The sequence below is a fragment of the Lutjanus erythropterus genome, chromosome 4 (assembly GCF_056507025.1).
Source record: "Lutjanus erythropterus isolate fLutEry1 chromosome 4, fLutEry1.hap2, whole genome shotgun sequence".
NCBI lineage: Eukaryota > Metazoa > Chordata > Actinopteri > Lutjaniformes > Lutjanidae > Lutjanus > Lutjanus erythropterus.
The window spans coordinates 23,985,112-24,002,938 of record NC_139320.1 but is presented as its reverse complement, the minus strand read 5'-3'; the positions used below and the strand labels follow the sequence as shown (position 1 = coordinate 24,002,938).

Below are 17,827 nucleotides of genomic sequence, written 5' to 3'. Positions count from 1 at the left end.
AAACTGAATACATGCCTGAATTTTATAAAAGAAGAGACTTACCACTTCTCAACAGAGAAGAAGCAGTATTTCAGTTTGTCTTAAAAAACACTGCTGCTTATTGTCAGGTAGTGCACGGCGAGAGGCACCACTAATCCCTGTAGCCAGAAATTACAAAAGAGTTTTGTCCTGTCCCCTATTCAGTGGTAATAGAGCAGCAGGAGATTATAGATGTGACTCACAGATTACAGTCCTGGCTCTCTTATCTCTGGGTTTGGGCAACTGTTCTTTATCTACAAAGATACTGCAGAAAATATCAAAATATCATATGGCACAACTGAGATATCACCCATACAGACACTATTGCCCACAGCAACATTGTAACTGACAGACATCAACTTCCTGTCTAGTCTCGTGATACCAGACTATCAAAAGATCTCGCCACCTATCAATTAATGGTTGTTGCTTGATCAAGGGAGAGTACAGCTGGCAACAAACCTACACCCTTTAACATTTTTTCAAGGATACACTTTATTCAGCCAGAAGATCTCCTCCCATCCTCCTCAGTAATAAGCACACAACAACTTCTACATTTCACTGCTCCAATATGAAGGGCCTCCCAACAGTCTTTGGATTAGTCCTGCAATGCAGGTTTTAGACTAGGGTTAGTACAGACTACGGTTAGTGCAGACTAAGGTTAGTACAGACTAGAGTTAGAACAGACTAGGGTTAGTACAGACTAGAGTTAGTACAGACTATGATTAGTACAGACTAAGGTGAGAGCAGACTAGGGTTAGCACAGACTATAGTTAGTGCAGACTAAGGTTATTTCAGACTAGAGTTAGAACAGACTGCAGTTAGTACAGACTAGGGTTAGGACAGACTATGGTTAGTACAGATTAAGGTGAGAACAGACTATGATGAGCATAGGCTATGGTTAGTACAGACTATAGATAGTACAGACTTTTGTTAGCATAGACTAAGGTGATAATAGATTAGGACAGTCCACGGTTAATACAGACTACAGTTTGTAAAGACTAAGCTGAGGACAGACTAGGGTGACAACATACTGGTCTTAGTTCAAACTAGTGTGAGATAGACTGGTTAGTACAGACTAGAGTTAGAACAGATGAGGGTTAATACAGACAAAGGTTAGAACAGGCTGGGGATGACTTCTAAATTGGTATACTGCAATGTCTAAAGTGAAACATTGTGATGGATGATAATATCGTTGTTAGCTGGCTACAGATAGTAGCATGAGCAGACATATTAAAAAAATTCTGGAGGCTTCTTGTATCCTCCAGAAGTCCCTGCTTGGGGGTAGTACTTTCCGAAAGTACAGGAACTTTGGGGCAGGGCTTCACCCATTTTATTTTTAGTGACCATTTTTTGTTGTTTTTTGTCCATTGTGCTCTGACACATCATCATGGAGGAAAGCATAAGACAGATGCACCAATGACCATGCATAAGCCCAGGCCTAAGTGAGCATTGCTACTGAAGATTAAATCCAGCACGTACCTGAAATGTTGACCCGCAATAATAAGGTGTAGTGCAAAAATTATGCATAAAAACAGCTGTAACCTTTTCATATGCCCACGGCCTTATTTGCGTAATCTTTGCAGATCTTTAGACTGCAGTGGAAGAGTAGAAAGTAAAGGGCTGAAGGAATCTTTTAGTACCTTGAAAAGTAGTTCCTGGGTCTAAAAGTTCTGAGTACTTTGGGTGGAAACACAGGTTAAGATTAACAGTGGGACCTGTGGAGAAAACTTTTCTAAAAAAAAAAAAGACCAAGGCTCAGGAGGCACAAGAGATCAGTAATCAGCTTGGGAATGCTCTCCTGAAAATCAAAGCTAGAGTTCAGGAGGTGCTGGAGAAGGTGTGTCAGCAAAGATCTCATTGATGAGAAAGCTGAGGCTCAGAGGGTGCTCAAGATATCAGAGCAGCTGGGGTTCACTCTCCTGAATAAGAGAAATGAGGCTAAGAAACAGCTGGAGAAGCTAGACTTAAGCTCTGAAGCACATGAGGAGCAGCAGAAGATCGATCAGCAGAACCAAGAGGAGAAGATGTCCCTCCTCCGGGGGCCACAGAGGAGGTCAAACAAGCCCTCCAGGAGACAGAACTAGGATGGACAAAGCAGCAAAGCAGCATGACGTCCAGACTGGATGATCTTAAGATGTAAAGTCCAAGAAGAAAGGTTGGATAACCAGGATCTTTCCATGCCTGGCCTCAGCAACTGAAGACAGCAAGCAGTACTATTTTACCCACAACACTGTGTGGCGAGACGACAAGGTTTTCTCTCATTTACATTTTTTCTGTGTGTTTTTTGTTGAGTTTTTCCTCTGCATATTGGGGTTGTGAACCTTTTCTTAATGGCTGTATGTGAAACAGGGTAAACACTGACTTGATTAAACATTTCACAAACCCCCTCTGTTTTACAGTTCAACAAATCAGGAAATCTAAGAATCCCTGCTTTGCTTCATTTCTACAGAATTTGCAAACTTCTATACAGTTGAAATTCCTTAATATTTCAGTTTTGGTTGACATGGCAGCACCTAATTACTGTGGTGGTAACAGCAAGTGTACTTTATTCTGGGGGCAGCAAAACAAACTAGTGTTATTTTAAGAAACAAATCAGGCATCATTCTCTGAGCAACTGTGATCAGATTTTGGGCTGCACACATCAAACAGCAAAAGTGAAAGGCCTTGGTTACCTTACTGAGAAGCTGAGGGTGTGCAGCCTGCAGCTCATCATCTAACAGCTAACTGTGGCTGCTCCTGAGTGTTCAATTAATCCACGCAAAATAATTCCAACTGATGTACTGTCAAAAAATGGCTAAAACTACCATTATCTTTTTTTATACACACATTTTTTGCACGATAGTGGTCAGTGCTATACACTGAATTCCTGTAACTATTTCACAACAAAAGTCAGCTTGGGTTTTGTTAGATGCTTTTAATCTGAAGCTGCAGCAGTAAGAAATGTTCGGTTTGCATTAGCAGAAAATAATACAGCATTTTGTTCAGCAATGTCGCCACAGACACCCAGTTTGCAATAGGCTGTAGGCTCAGTTACCATTGAGTTATCTCATTTGGCCACATAAAGTGACATAAAGGACATTTATTCACATGAAAATGGTTATTACTTTAAAGCCAAGGTAAGAAATTTTTCCCACTCGTTAATAAATGTTCAATGTTCCCAATTAGACCGGACAAGACAAGATTTAAGTGATGACGTCTGTTAGAGCGCTTACTTTGATCTTTAAATTAGATCTTTAGCTCTTCCCCTTTGAACAAAAAAAAGGCTTAGAAAGTTGGTTCATTATTAAGTTTTAAGTTGTCAGGTCTATCAAACCTGCCCCTGACTGCAACACCTGTTGCTGACGTCTTCAGACGAGTTGCAAAGTAACACTAACGTTAGGTACACACTGTTTGTAATGTTGGCTCCTTGTCAAGATTACGAAAGCTTGGCCAAGTTAGCCTTAGTTTTGGACACATCAGCACTAGCTAATGCCTTCATGTTAATGTACTGAACGACTGTCTGCACCCCACAACTGTTTAGTGATGCTAGGGCTCCTTATTATTGCCCTTCCAGCAGATGTCAGTCTATGCAACCAAATCCAGGTTTCAATAAGCAACCTCTACGATTAGCCTACAGCGTACCATGGGGAAGTTGGTTTCAAGATGGACATTCGACTCCTTCTAGTCACTATAACTGAGTAAGATCTGGAGTTACTGGTTGTCAAAAATTCACCTTGAAACTAACTTCACCACAGACTCTTTCACTTTATAATTGTGGCGTCTATCATCTTACTAGACATTGATAACGCACTTTGACGGTGGGGATGGTAGGCAGGTAATGTAATCAGTGTATGTCCAAAGACAAGTGACACCTACTACCACAGCAGTCTTAATGGTGGGTCAAACATTAATGACTGCACAGAGACAATGTTGGAGAGAAACTGTGAAATGTGTTTGGACATTACTGCAGGTGCAAACAAGCCAAATGTGTTGTTGCATTGCTGAATATTATAAACAAGTCAGTCAGCCTGTTATATCTATGGTTTTTCTGTGTTACTACATTGTTAAGGATAACACAATACATCTGGTACCACAAACTACAACTTACATTTTCATCCAATGTAAAACTTCATGTATCAACAAACTTTTCCTGAGGTCAACACAAGTTCACTGAATGCAGGCCGGTCTATTTCAGCCAATTCATTTGGCTGCCAATCTGACTTTGGCCAAAAAAAAAGATTCTTTTTGCTTCCTTTTCTACAAAGTTGATGTAATCTTCATCAAAAGTGAAAAGACTCTTCGAGCTGCCATTATTCTAACCTATTAACAGAAGTTTTTGATGTAATAATTTGGATTCTTCAAACCATTTGGTTGTGATGTGCAAATGACTTGGTGGCTAAGAGACAGACAAAGGAAACGAGTCCAACTTTCAAGATCTGGGTCAGTATTGCAGACTAGATACACCTGCATGCAAATTCTTTTAGTGCTCCCCTCCGGCCAAAGTAAAATCAGTTTTTGAGAATGCTGTAGTTTCCGAGTGACCCGATCAATCAAACGGAAGCATATGAATTATAACAGGCGAATGAATCGGAGAGATCAAGTCAGTTAAAAAATTGTTCTGACCTCTCACTGTTCTGCATTTGACAGACAGGTTGGGAGGAGGAGAAAAAGCAGCACTCATCTATTTTAGGAGGGAACACAGTTTGTAACTTGTTATTATACAGTGGCAGTCACAAAAAAATCTCATCTCAAACTTTAAAACACGGGTATTAGGTAGAGTAAGGTCGTATGACGTGTTTGAATGATGCTGACAATAGAAAATAGATGACTTGCACCTACATTTGGCAATTATTTTGATATCAGATCTCGACCGAAATTACAGTCATAGTGTAAAAATCTTCCGTCATGATTATAATCCACTTTTTAAAATTCTCCCCACGGAGCAGCTGAACTCTGTAACCTGCTCATACACTCGCTGTTAGACAATCGGGCGTCTAAATTTAGAGTGAGTGTTCAGGTCTGTTGCTTTGTGTATGACTGATGGTGACAGCTGAAGCACAGAGGTGTCAGGACAGTCTACAACAGCCTGCAGAAACACAAGTATGAAAAAGCTTTTCTCTTCCCGATCTCGGCTCGCCAACAGGGCTTCCATACTGCCCAGCGGCAAGGTGACTTTCAAATAATGTCATTAATGTACTTTGACTAAGTGCATTAATGAGGCTAAAGAGGGAGCTGAACATTTGCAGAGAGGTTGATTGATGAAAGCTAAAATTCCCTGCTAACCTCGTACCTTTGTTGACCCTCAAGCAAGGTGACAGGAAAATAAATGCTGCTGACGCTACCTTTAACAAAGGTGGATAAAACATTCACTCATTATAATACAACGGTTTAGGACTGGCCAGTATGGACAAATAGAACAACATTTTTGACCAAATACCTAAATATAGATATTTATCGATATATATAGGCATGACTACTGGTGCTGTCACAAAATAGTTTTGATAGATAATCGTATAATGTGGATATAAAGATTAAGTGGCTAAAGACACAGGGTTGGAGAGTAATGAAATACAACAATGAAAGATTCCCTCTGGTGAAAATCATGTTTTTAACCTTGTTATCATGTCAGCGTGGTGTTAGACTGGCCCTGACTGGTGACCAGCTGGTCAGCGTCACATCTGCTTTTGTACTGGTCATACTCACACACATGCTCTGCACAATGGTCACATCATGCATGCAGCGATACTGACAGTAACATCACAGCCACAACAGCACTTGCGTGAAGTTGGCATCAGCGATAGATTCCAAGGACAGAGACAAAGATGAGACATGGAGACAGGAGATGGAGTAGCTGATGGTGGCGCTGAATGGCTGTAAACTTTCTAGCTATTCAGGCTAATGTTAGCCAGGAGCAGACTACTGTTCAAAGACTGACACTTAAAATCTCACAAGCTCTGGCTGAAGAATAAACATTCTGTGTTAATGCAGTTCCTCAAACAGTTTCTCATCCAGACTTCTTTCATTTCTGCTTCTGTTTTTATCACTACAAAGTTTTACTGTTGCACCGTGGCTATCTATGGTTTGTTTGCATCTCCTCCCATGAGATGAAATCATGTTTTCAGCGAGACTGAGCTGCCTCTGGCACTTAATCTTGATATAATAATATAGTAAGGCCTGGCTGTAACCTGGAGCACTTTTGGAGAAAATATTAAAGTTATTTAATAGTCAGTATTTTATTAGGAACATCCAATTTAATTTTAGATTGAAGAAAAGTTACAAAAATGTTTATGTTTTCTGTCAATATGCTTCTTAGAAGGACTGAAAATTGGGATCAGCCAAAAGTAGAATTGAAAGGTCAGAAACATAAAAAATGGAAATCACAAAGAAAACTGGAATCAGATACCCAGCCCACATGAGGGGTACTTAAGGTGTGGCATGGAGAGGGTGGGGACTATTTGCATATTCATTAAACCTTGAATGCTAAATGAGGGCAAGGTGTAGAGCTGTACGTAAGCTCTTATAACAAAGGTAGTTGAACTTACTTTGCAAAAAAAACATATAAAACACAATTTATTACTTCTTACAGAGCATTTTATAGTGTTTAAAACATGACTGAAGGTGGAAAACACAAATATGAGTAATTATATCCCACTGTTTAAATTGGTGTTACAATTATTGTCTTCTCTATGGATTGTTTTATTTGTCTTTGTTTAATTTGCTGTAAGAGTCATATGAGGAATGCATTTGCCATAAACAGATTTTTTAAAAAGTGCAACAATTTGTGCACATGCAGTGAACGTGCCACCAGAGGTGGGGGACTTGACTTAAGTCACAACTCTCGAGACTTGCTTGACTAACACTGATAATAGACTAAACTTGACTTCGTATTCAAGACTTGACTCTGACATGAGACAGATGACTCGAAAGGATGGAGGTGGAGCCAGGGCAGATGGCTTAAACATGAAATTTTGTGTTGTACTTCTGTTTTCACTTTAGAGCCATTTAGAGCTTTAGAAGTTCATTATAATTTCAGAGCCTCTCTCTCCATTGTGGACACAAAATATCAGTAAAATTTATAAGGTATAAACAGGCTGCAACCATTTTCACTGATGTTCAAAATAATACTCAGTTTTTCATGACTGCTGCCGCTTAATGTAAATATGGAAACTGAGGGAGATCATCAGAATCTGGCTTGACTTGTGAATGGCTCGACCCGATCAATTACTCGACTTGACTTGCTCAATTCTTAGCACAGTAATTTGGGACTATTTGAGACTTGCAGGTTAAGACTTGAGACACATTGGGACTTTAACACTGGGGACATATGCCACACCAGAGCAGACGCTGTCAGCCTGGTGGCTCAGTTACTAGACCGCACACCCGGTGTACTGAGGCTCAGATTCCTGCCTGTTGTTGCTGCATGTTATTTGTTGTATTTCAATACAAATGTTGGCCAATATGCTGACTTCCACCATCGGAGCCACACATGACGTAGCTGTGGCTGAGGGGAAAAGATCCCATCTGGGCTCCAAATGACCATCTAGACGCCAACCATGAGACACACACACCCAGGCTGAGGTTCTCAACTGATGATGCGTCACACTGGTAGGTAAGTGTAGTGCTGAATCGACGCCCAGTCCTATTAATGAATCTGAAACACATGATTCATGTTATACTCTTAGGACATTTGTGGCGTGCACAAGCTGCCCTGCTGTTTCTGGCCATAAGGATCACAAGCACTCTCCTTTATTTAGTAACATTTAAGCCATATGTGACCTATAGTGAGAACAGTAAAGGGATCTCTGCAGTGAGATCATTCCCAAAAGCAAGTCAGAGTGACCAAGACAAATGGGCTCGACATGATGATTCTGAAGTATTGCAAAACTGATCAAAGTATTTATTATATGCTACTTACCCTGAGTAATGTAATCAAATATGGAAATAACACTTAAAGCCTCACAACACTGATAAAGAACAGCTAGAACAGTCTGGCATGTTAAGAATATTATGTCACTGCCTTAAAAACAGGAAAAGACAACACATGCCATGTCACAATACTACAATATCAAAAATCTAAGAGAAAATCTAGTCTCCTATCATGATAAAAAATAATTTAAATAATTTATATTATCTGAGGAGCTTTAAGTTGTCTTTTCCCACTTCTCTTTAATTCAGCTCATTACTTTTCAGTCGGAGCACATGCATCGGTAGTCATCACTTCAAAGTCAATAATCAGTTTTGCTTTAAACATATTGCATCACCATCACAAGCTTTAAAACTCCAAGTTACTGCTGTATTTTTACTTTGAAATGAGTTGTGATGACATACTCAAATCTTCGCAAAAACTCTTTGCCATAATAAGCAGCGGTCCCAATGCTCCCCACTTTCATTTGGTCCAATTTAGGAGATTCATGGTGCCACGAGTTGCAAAACCCTAGCAGCACTTCCTGCAGACTTGCGCAACAGGAAGGGTAAATAATGAAGCATGTCAACAGAGCGCTGCTCACTGGGGCTGTAACCTATGTGCAGCATCAACGGCAGCTTTCACAACCAATCTGAAACACGCTTCCTGATAGCATAAAATAAGAGCTGCCTGCAACCACGGAATAACTAATTAGGATGGGAGGCTTGCAAAATCTGCTGGAGTCATTTTAACTGCCTGTATCTGGTGTGAACCAAAGTTCAGCAGACCTGAGATGTGGGCAGCCTTGAGCCATGACATGGTGGTGAAATCTAAAGAATCAGTCAGCGTGGTCATAGGTCTCTTTCTGATAAGCCATCTGAATTCTCAGCACTGTGCAGCTCGGCGAGCCCTCGGCAGACTCTGCATGACAGCGCAGCCTGAAAAAGCTCTTGATTTCTGTTCATGATGTGGCGTTTGGACTCTGGGCCTCAGAGCACCGGGGGCTTATCGAGAATTAACCTTCACACAGTGGCGATCCTATATGTAAAATAATTTATGTGCAACTTTCATCAGCGAGACAGGTGTTTGAGGCTGGCGCAGGGCTTGCTGAAGCCTAACAATCCCAAGCTGTGTCTGAGATGGAACTGACACGCTCATCTCTGTGCGAGGCTCGAGCCCCGGCTCACGCGCTTCAAATACAAAGCAGGTGGTCCCTTACCTGCCACATTAGAGGCGAGCTCTGACACGGTAATGAAAATGGATTAAACTATATGGCCCCTCAGCAGAGTTTTAAGGCCTAGTTTTTGGGGACGACCCGACGGTGAGCAGAAAGCGTAGCAATGTGAGCTGTAGATCATTATCACTGGCTGCTTGTGGGTGAAAAAAAAAAGAAACATCACACTCATTTCTTTTAAAAAGAAATCCAGCAGGAGAAGCTAATTTGACACAAGGTGGGGAATTGAGTAAAAGAATTAAACTGATCTTTTATGAGCCAGAAATGAGCCTACAGGATCCGCTTAGAGAAAAACACTTAAAAAAAAAAATGAAATTAGCATTGTATTTTCATCATTTTGTTGCTACTCAGTCATTACGCAACTAGTCTTTCTGAGTGCACTCCTACATTTCAGCCCAGTTTGTTTAACAGGTTAAAAACACAACTCCTAGTAAGTAGTAGTAATTAAAGAGACACAAGAACCCAAAACAAATTAACATAAAATGAAGTTAAATTAAAGCAAAAACGTGAGACTGCACGGTCTATTTGCTTTAAGAGCATGTCTATTTACTTTGGGAGATTAGTGCAGACATGAGGTCAATGCATTTACCACTGAAGGACAGATTCTGCTGTCGTTTCTTTACTGCAGTCATTTTCATTCATCTGGTATAAACATGCTGTACGACTCAATTAAGAAGATGCAACATACAAACATGTTCTCATCTGAAACTTTTGAGGTATTAAAGTTACTTTTTGGATGGACAATATTTTTCTTCTGCTGTCTAAAGTTTAGATGATTGCAAATTTTAAACTAACACCCGTTTTATATGTAGGTTACTGGTTAAGAGGTGCTGCTACCCAGCATACAAGAGTTTATCACGGCTGCACGTTTGGTGGTTCAGGAGCCACATGTCCTTTCTTTTTGTCTGTGCTGACTTTCTTCTCTGTTATGTTTTTTTTAAGTGCACTCCTACATTTTATTCCAGTCTGTTTGTCAGGTTGAAACTAGAACTTTTGGTAATTAAAAAAAACAGGACCAAAAACAAATTAACATAAAGTAAAGTTAAAAAAAAAAATAAAAACGTGAGACTGCACAGCCTATTTATTTTAAGAGCGTCTATTTACTTTTGGAGATAAGTGCAGAAATGAGGTCAGTGTTTTTACGAGTGAAGGACAGATTCTGCTCTTGTCTCTGCACTGTATATAAAACATATAAGTCTGTACATGAAGCAGATTCTGGTTCATGCAGACCCTCTGTGGCTCTCACTGACAATAATATAAATTTCAAAGATAGCAGTTAAGACATCTTCTAGTGCGCAAAGCTGTTATATTATTTATCATGACTTTTCACATTGGTTGGTACATTTCTGGCATAAATATGCTGTATGGCTCAATTAAGAAGATGCAACATGCAAACATATTCTAGTATGAAACTGAAAAAAGAGGTTCTGTGCATATTTCACTGAATTTGAATGCAAATGTATTTTAAACTCAATTCAAATAATTAAAATCTTTACCAAAATACTTGTTCAGTCTTGTGCAAAAATAAAAATAGAAATTCTCTTGAATGCATTTGTTGCCTTACATCTAAAAGAATTTAAACCAAATACCAGAAAGATCTTAAGTAACATTATTGGTGATTAATTTGAGATATGCTTTTAATTGAGATACACTTATGACATGACACTTGTGGCTTATTTTTTCAGTGCTATAATCGCCGTCAGGATGCAGCTGTATACAAACTCTTGCATTAAATTACCTCGTCCTTATTAGTGAAAATACTGTATATTAACCGACCCTTCCTAAGTCCCGCCCCCTTTTGGTCTGTGGTCCAATAACATTTGAGCCACTTTGGTACCTTTCTCCTTTTCCTGTAAAAGCAACATGTAGGGCTACATCTTAAGCTAGCTAATGTTAGCAAAACACTAGATAACAAACCAGGTAATGATAATATAGATTAGCTAACTAATTAGTTCGCAGTTTCCTAACATTAGCTAACTTAAGATGTGCATATGTGTCACTTGCAGTGGGAAAATTATATGTTGAACTTTAGTTGCTTCTCATTAAATGCTGTCTTACAGGGACAAATTGGTTACCCGTCCTTGAACAAACATAGTTTTCCTTTGGGAGGCCAACATCTGATCACAAAATTTTATCATGACTCCTCTGACAAGCACATAAAGTACATCTTGACTCAACCACCTCTTCCTTTTTACCCTATAAAACGGATGCCGATCTTGACTTGTTATCTTGTTATCAGCTACTTTTACACTCTCTCTCTCGCTCCCTCTCTCTCTGTGTGACTTTACTGATCTTTTGCAAAGTCTTATAAAAACACCACAAAGACAATTTTGGTCCTTGTGTCTGTCCTTATTTTCAGATTTTCCCATCACATGCGTTTTTACAGGTCCCCAAGTAACATCTTGAACCATCTTCAAAATGTGATTTGCTTGTCAACATACATTAGCCAAACAGATAGCATATCGCATAGGAAAGGAGAAAGTTGACCTGAGTACCAAGTTTACTCGACTGTTAATGTGGCACAGTGCATATTATCAACTAGCACACATATATATGTTTCTGATATCAAAAGATGACTAGTGCATTTCAGATAGTCTGCAAGTTCTACAGGAAAATGTAATAAATGTTACAATTGCCCCCAGTCTCCCCTACTTGTTTATGTAGTTTGATGCCATCAACCATCAAACTTTGGCAACTGCAGAGAAAAACCTGAATGGAATTTGTTTTGGTCATAATCCCAGATTAATAAACACATTAGCCCACACACACACACACACACACTGCACACACACACTGCACACACACACTGCACACACACACTGCACACACACACACACACACACACACACACACACACACACAAAGTCAGCTACTTAAGACTTCCACCCCAATAATTAATTTGTATGGAGGCCAAACCGAGGCTGAAGGGGAAAGCCGTGCAGTGTATGAGTACAGCATAAAGTCAATTAATGTCTGAGAGGTTATTTGTCTTGCAGAGCCTTTCACACTGCAAAAAACACAAACAATCAGCTGCCGTAGAGAATCTGGATTTTAATCCAATTTTAAGACACATTTTAGGCTAACTGATGCATCGATAACAGCGACACAATTAACAGGAAAACTCATTACAAACAAGGGCCATTCGGCAGAATCTGTGCCTTTTCCCTCTCCAGGATATTACATGCATTAATATGCATGAAAAGTATCTGTTTAATACATTATATTATCAAGCAAACTGCCCTGCACTAATTGCAATTTGAAAACCCATCACAAAAAATGAATAAAAAACCACCTAGAACACTGAAAATATAGGATTTAGCCGGTCAGTACTCTTTAACACTACACTTCACCATGAAATATAATCACCACAGTCCCTTCGAAATTTGATTTATTTGTATCATTGTTTGACTTTATTTCAGGTTTAGACATTTAAGTGCATTTTCTCATCAGAAATTATATCATGTTGGTTAGTTAAAATGCTCATTTTGGTCGTGCCCAGAGGCTTTCATTCAGTCCTGTTGTTTCGATGCCAGTGAAAGTTTGCTGTTTCAGTGTCCTGATGTAATTCTGGACAATAAGATTTACTATTAACTGTAAAATATACAGACTCGGTTACACATCTTTGTCACCAGTGTTTGAGAACCACATTTGAGGGGTAATTGCAAAAATTGTGTCAACGTTTATCTTCTGTATCTTATATTCTGTATTATATAGAACATCAGTTTACATCTATGTTGGATAGTTTTTACTCCCTAATGTTGATATTGAGCCTCAAAAATTTAGTATCGGTCAGGCTCTTCTCTTTTCTTTCTCTTTTTTTTAGGTGGTTATAATTTTGGTTAACCACTTGAAGCTGCTGAGTGTTTGCTATTGATATTTATGCCATGTGACTATATTTGATGTATTTGCTACTGCTCTGCTAAAAGGTCAGTCCCGTCACGAAGAAATGTACCTTCCATTTAGAAACCATGCAAAAAAAATAAAAAATAAATAAAATGGGCTGAGATCGACTATCAGGCTTACACATTTTGAATAATTAAACATGTCTGTTATTCATGGGCAGAAATCCAAACTGGAGCAGGGGGGAACACAACCCCCTCATCCCGGGAAAAATATAATTTGCTTCCCCAATCACCCCTGCAATCAAAAAGCACTTGCTGACACGTGCTGATTATAAACACTTAATAGCTTTGTAAATTTCAAAAGATTGCGACCCCTCGCCCTTTGCCTCACACGGATTGAATTTGAGTCAGTGACTCTATGCACCGTCTCATTCCTTCGCAGGCTGGATTACAGAGTCTTCTTTGACAGAGTCACAGCTCTGCTTTTGGCGTTTCCCTTAGGAACTGCTCTTGGAAAAAAAAAACCCTGAACGTAATAGACCTTCACAGCACATGACATGTGGTATTAGAGTAAACACAGGTGTTACCAGTGATTTTAGTTTAATTTAGCATGTATGACATTGTCAGGGAAAACCCAATAACATCCAAGACAATATTCAGTCAAACTGTTGCCACATCAATGTTTTTTCTCAACCTAGTTTTACTATATTAAAAATATCCAATGATATGACAGGGTGATGCAGGGGGGTTTATTTCACAATACTGACCTGCTCACTGTACAGTATCCCACTTGTTACATGGTTATGTACCAAAAAATTAATAATTTGACACAAAATACTAATTTTAAAATGATTTTAGTGATTTAACAATTATTTTATTGCTCATCTAGAGGCTATGATCAGACCTGTGTCCATAGCAACAGTCTGCTATAAAGAAACAACAGACCTTAGAATGCTGTAACTGACCAATCAGAATTGAGTATTTAGCAAAGCCACGTGATAATGTGGATATAATGACTAATTTGTTAATGGCAAATAATAGAACAGCTGGAACAGTCTGGTAAGTTCAGAAAATGACATCACTTTACTGTAAAACAGCCTTTAAAACCAGGAAAAGAGGACACTTATGTCATGTTACAATATAACGATATCCAAAATCTATAATATTATCAATTCTCATATCCTGATATCAATATAATATTGATAGATTGCCCAGCCCTATTGATTTTATGCATGTGGTGTTGTGTTCTTTATACTATGACAGTTGTCCTAAAATTAGATTAATAAAATAGCAACATATACCCTTGCTTAAAATAGTGCAATAAATCACAATATACTGAATAATATGTGTACTGTGTATTTTATTGCCAGACTCTTGCCAATACACATCCCTATTAATCATGTCAGTGGCACTTTATTAAACACCTGTGTTTACCCTACTATTTTATATCAATAACACTGCCATGATAAACTTCTATTGTCCCCTCAAAAGGCAACAACAAATTTTCAAGTATTATTAGATGCAGTGCTGAAAAAAGATAAAGAATGAAGTTTAATGTAGAAAAGTTACAACATGCAAATGGCAATGATTCACAGGAAAGGCCCACAGAACTTCTACTGAAAGAACTAAATTTAAAAAAAAAAACTGTGATGCTGCTGGACCACAGCGGCTACGTTCATGTGCACACTAGTTCTCCACTAATATTAAACAAATGGCAACATTCTGAATTTGATAAAGTTCAGGCAAATCGCAGGTCCTGCCTGGAAAGGCCTTATTCTGAGTAGGGCAGATTCCAATTAAGACATGCATGAAGACATAAACTGAGATTATTCTGGTTTTAGGAGCATTCTTTGCACATGTAAACAGCAAATTCAGAATATGAATCTAAGGGGTTTTGCAGCAGTTTGTGCTGCTCTGTGCTGCAAACAAACCAAACAGTGAATTGTTGGAAGGACTGTGACTTTTCAAGGTGATCAAACGAATGAAAGACGGGGGGGCTGAGTCTGCACTCTCAAACAATTTTGCCACCTGTGGAAAACTTTGAAGAACATATTATTTTGACAGAAAGAAGCGTGCATAATCAGAGGACGCACAGCTGCATGTAAACAGGAATGTTAGAGGAACATTCATTTTCTTTTTGCATGTAAATAGCTGAGTAAGGATGTTGTCTTTTTCAGAATAAGGGCGAAAAAAAACACTACTATGTGTATGTAAGCGTTGCCTGTGTTGCTCCATCAGCAGCCTGAGGAACAGCAGCAGAGAGTCGGTGTGTGTTTGTGAGCCCGGAGCAGAAAGCACCACCTCACGACGCAACGTGGACGTCAGCTGACCGAGAAACGCATGCCTACTCCTGAGCTGTCAAACAGAGGAAGTTCAGAGACGGTTTGCTTTCTTCAGCAACTTGTCACACAACATGAAAAGACTTTGCGCAGCGGGTCATTAATTTTGCATAAGCTGAACATCCTCTAAACGTTTATTATTCCGCAGGCAGGAAGAGAAAGAGATGAGGAGGGGGGCTACGTGTGAGAGGGAACCTCTGCTCTGTGCGACCTCTCTTCATTCAAAATGTCAAACCTGAACACAAAGGTGACTTTGATGCGTTAGAGAAACGTCGCTTTATATGTTAGTTGTGTGTTTTTATTTCACTACACGAGCGCCGGCGTTAATGTGGCCGCTGTTCGCTTCAGTGGAGGCTGTTTTCAGCGAGCGGCCGCGGATAAAGCGCAGTGTAAACCGTGTTTTTACCTCCTCTTGAAGTCCTTCTCGTACGCTTTGAGGAAGGGGTCCATTCTAAGAAGGCTGCTGAACTCTGGAATTGTAACATTATCCTCTGGCTCTGCCATGGTTTCTCCAGACACGACCAATCGAGCACCGACTGCCGCTGCTGCTCACGCGCTCTGCCTGGGATGAACTGACAGAGGAAAAAAGCTTGCAGGGTGCGCCGGCTTTTACTGTCCGGACACAACAAACAGTCATGCGGCTTTGTGCCAAGTCCGTCCCATTACAACAACACCCTGTGTTCCCAGCAATTCAGAGATGAGAGATGAGAGAGGGCTGGCTGACACACACACACACACACACACACACACTGTGACTTTAAGATGACAGCATAGGAAGAAGAAGCAGCATCTGGCGCGTCAGAGGAACTGATGATGACTCGAATTTGTACGCAGATGTGTGCAGTTTTGTAGGCTGTATCTCTGCTTGACCTCTGAGGACTTTTAAAGAAATTCACCCGCTAAAATATCACAGTCATGAAGATTTAGGAACATTTAGCCTCATGTGTTCAACTGTTTAATATGTTCACTCAGTAACAGTGGTGGGAAGAGAACTGAAAGTACAAGTACTGTGACATTGCTAAGGTATTACTCAATAACAAGTAAAAGTACCAGTGTTAGAAAAGGTATGAAGTATTGATCTTAAAAACTACTCAGAGTATTAGTTACTTTTTAACATTCATGTTTAATCAAAGCATCTTCAGTCTAAATGACTTTCAACTGTCCTGCTCAGTGGTCACACTCACCTCTCCAAACTAGAGATACATTTGTACATTTTCCTTAATCCATAGTTGAAAATGCTAATAATCAATGAATCAGTAATAATTTATAAGAAAGAATGCACAAGTCTTTTTTTCATTCATTTATCTCATTTAAAGTTTAAGTTTATTCAACCAATGGCCCTCCAGACAGATCAATGTCAACTAAAGTGCAATTACTGCCATTTCTAGACTATTGATTAAATATCCACAAATATACTTTTGATTTGTTTAATTCTCGATGACGATTAATCGATTAATAATAAATAATTAATATCCACCAAACCTGTGCTGCTACAGTATTTATTTTCACTGGCCTGTTTGCGATCAGATCACCCTATTGGCTACAAAAAGTTTGGATATTAATTCAAATTGTACTCAATGCTCAATCATGACTTTAAAAGTAAACAAGTAGATTATATTGTATAATGCATACTTAAATATGAGTAAAAGTACAGACTTGAAAATCTACTCACTAAAGCACAAGTATCCAAAAACTACATAATTACAGTAACTTGAGTATTTGTACTTAGTTACATCCACCCCTGCTCAATAGATGAACTCAGTACTGTCACTTCTTGGTCAAACTAAAATGTGTGATGAATCAAAAACTACAGGACACTTGACCCTCTTAATAAATTTAGGTACAAGCTAAGGCAGTGTTTCTCAGCCTGGGCGTTTGGACCCCCAAGGGGGTCGCAAGATAATATCCAGGGGTCACTAAAAGGTTGTGGAGAATAAAATATTATGGAAACCAGACATTAATGACATTCAACATAAATGACAACCCCTTAAAATATGTATCTCCACAAATACTGAACATATTATCATGGTATTTTATTTACACCCGTTCTTGAGAACTGGAACAAAAAACTATCATAAATATAAAATGATAGCATAACATATCATAAAATAACTATCCTATCAAAAAACAACTTCAACCAATTTAAAAATGTGTTAAAACTAACAATACCTACTGATAATATAGGTATAAAAATGTGCATCATCTTGGTTTTAAAATCAATATTTTATGAAAATGTTGGCCCTTTAAAGTTGTGTCCCAGATTTCTTCAAACTCAGATTGAGTCAGATTTTTATTTTTAATCAGGCATATGAAGTTAAACCCTAAGCTTCTGTCTCACTTCCTGCCTTTAAAGAGGCAATACTTCTCAAGTAATGATAAGCTTTATATTTTTCAACCATTCATTAAATAATATTGCTATCAGATGCATCTCAACCATGACATGTCAACTCTTATGCTGTGAAATGAAAAAATTAAACATTCTGTCACTTCTGTAAGACGTCACTACTGTCAG

General features: G+C 38.9%; 1 protein-coding gene across 1 annotated transcript in view; it reads right to left on the bottom strand.

Moving 5' to 3' along the window:
• Positions 1-15,963, bottom strand: part of gbe1b (glucan (1,4-alpha-), branching enzyme 1b) — a 167,279-nt gene extending 151,316 nt beyond the window's left edge. Inside the window, exon 1 of the mRNA XM_084717393.1 lies at positions 15,722-15,963. Within this exon, the coding sequence (XP_084573519.1) occupies positions 15,722-15,819 (98 nt within the window). The 5' untranslated portion in view covers positions 15,820-15,963. The remainder of the gene's footprint in view (positions 1-15,721) is intronic.
• Between the last annotated feature and the right edge of the window lie 1,864 nt (positions 15,964-17,827).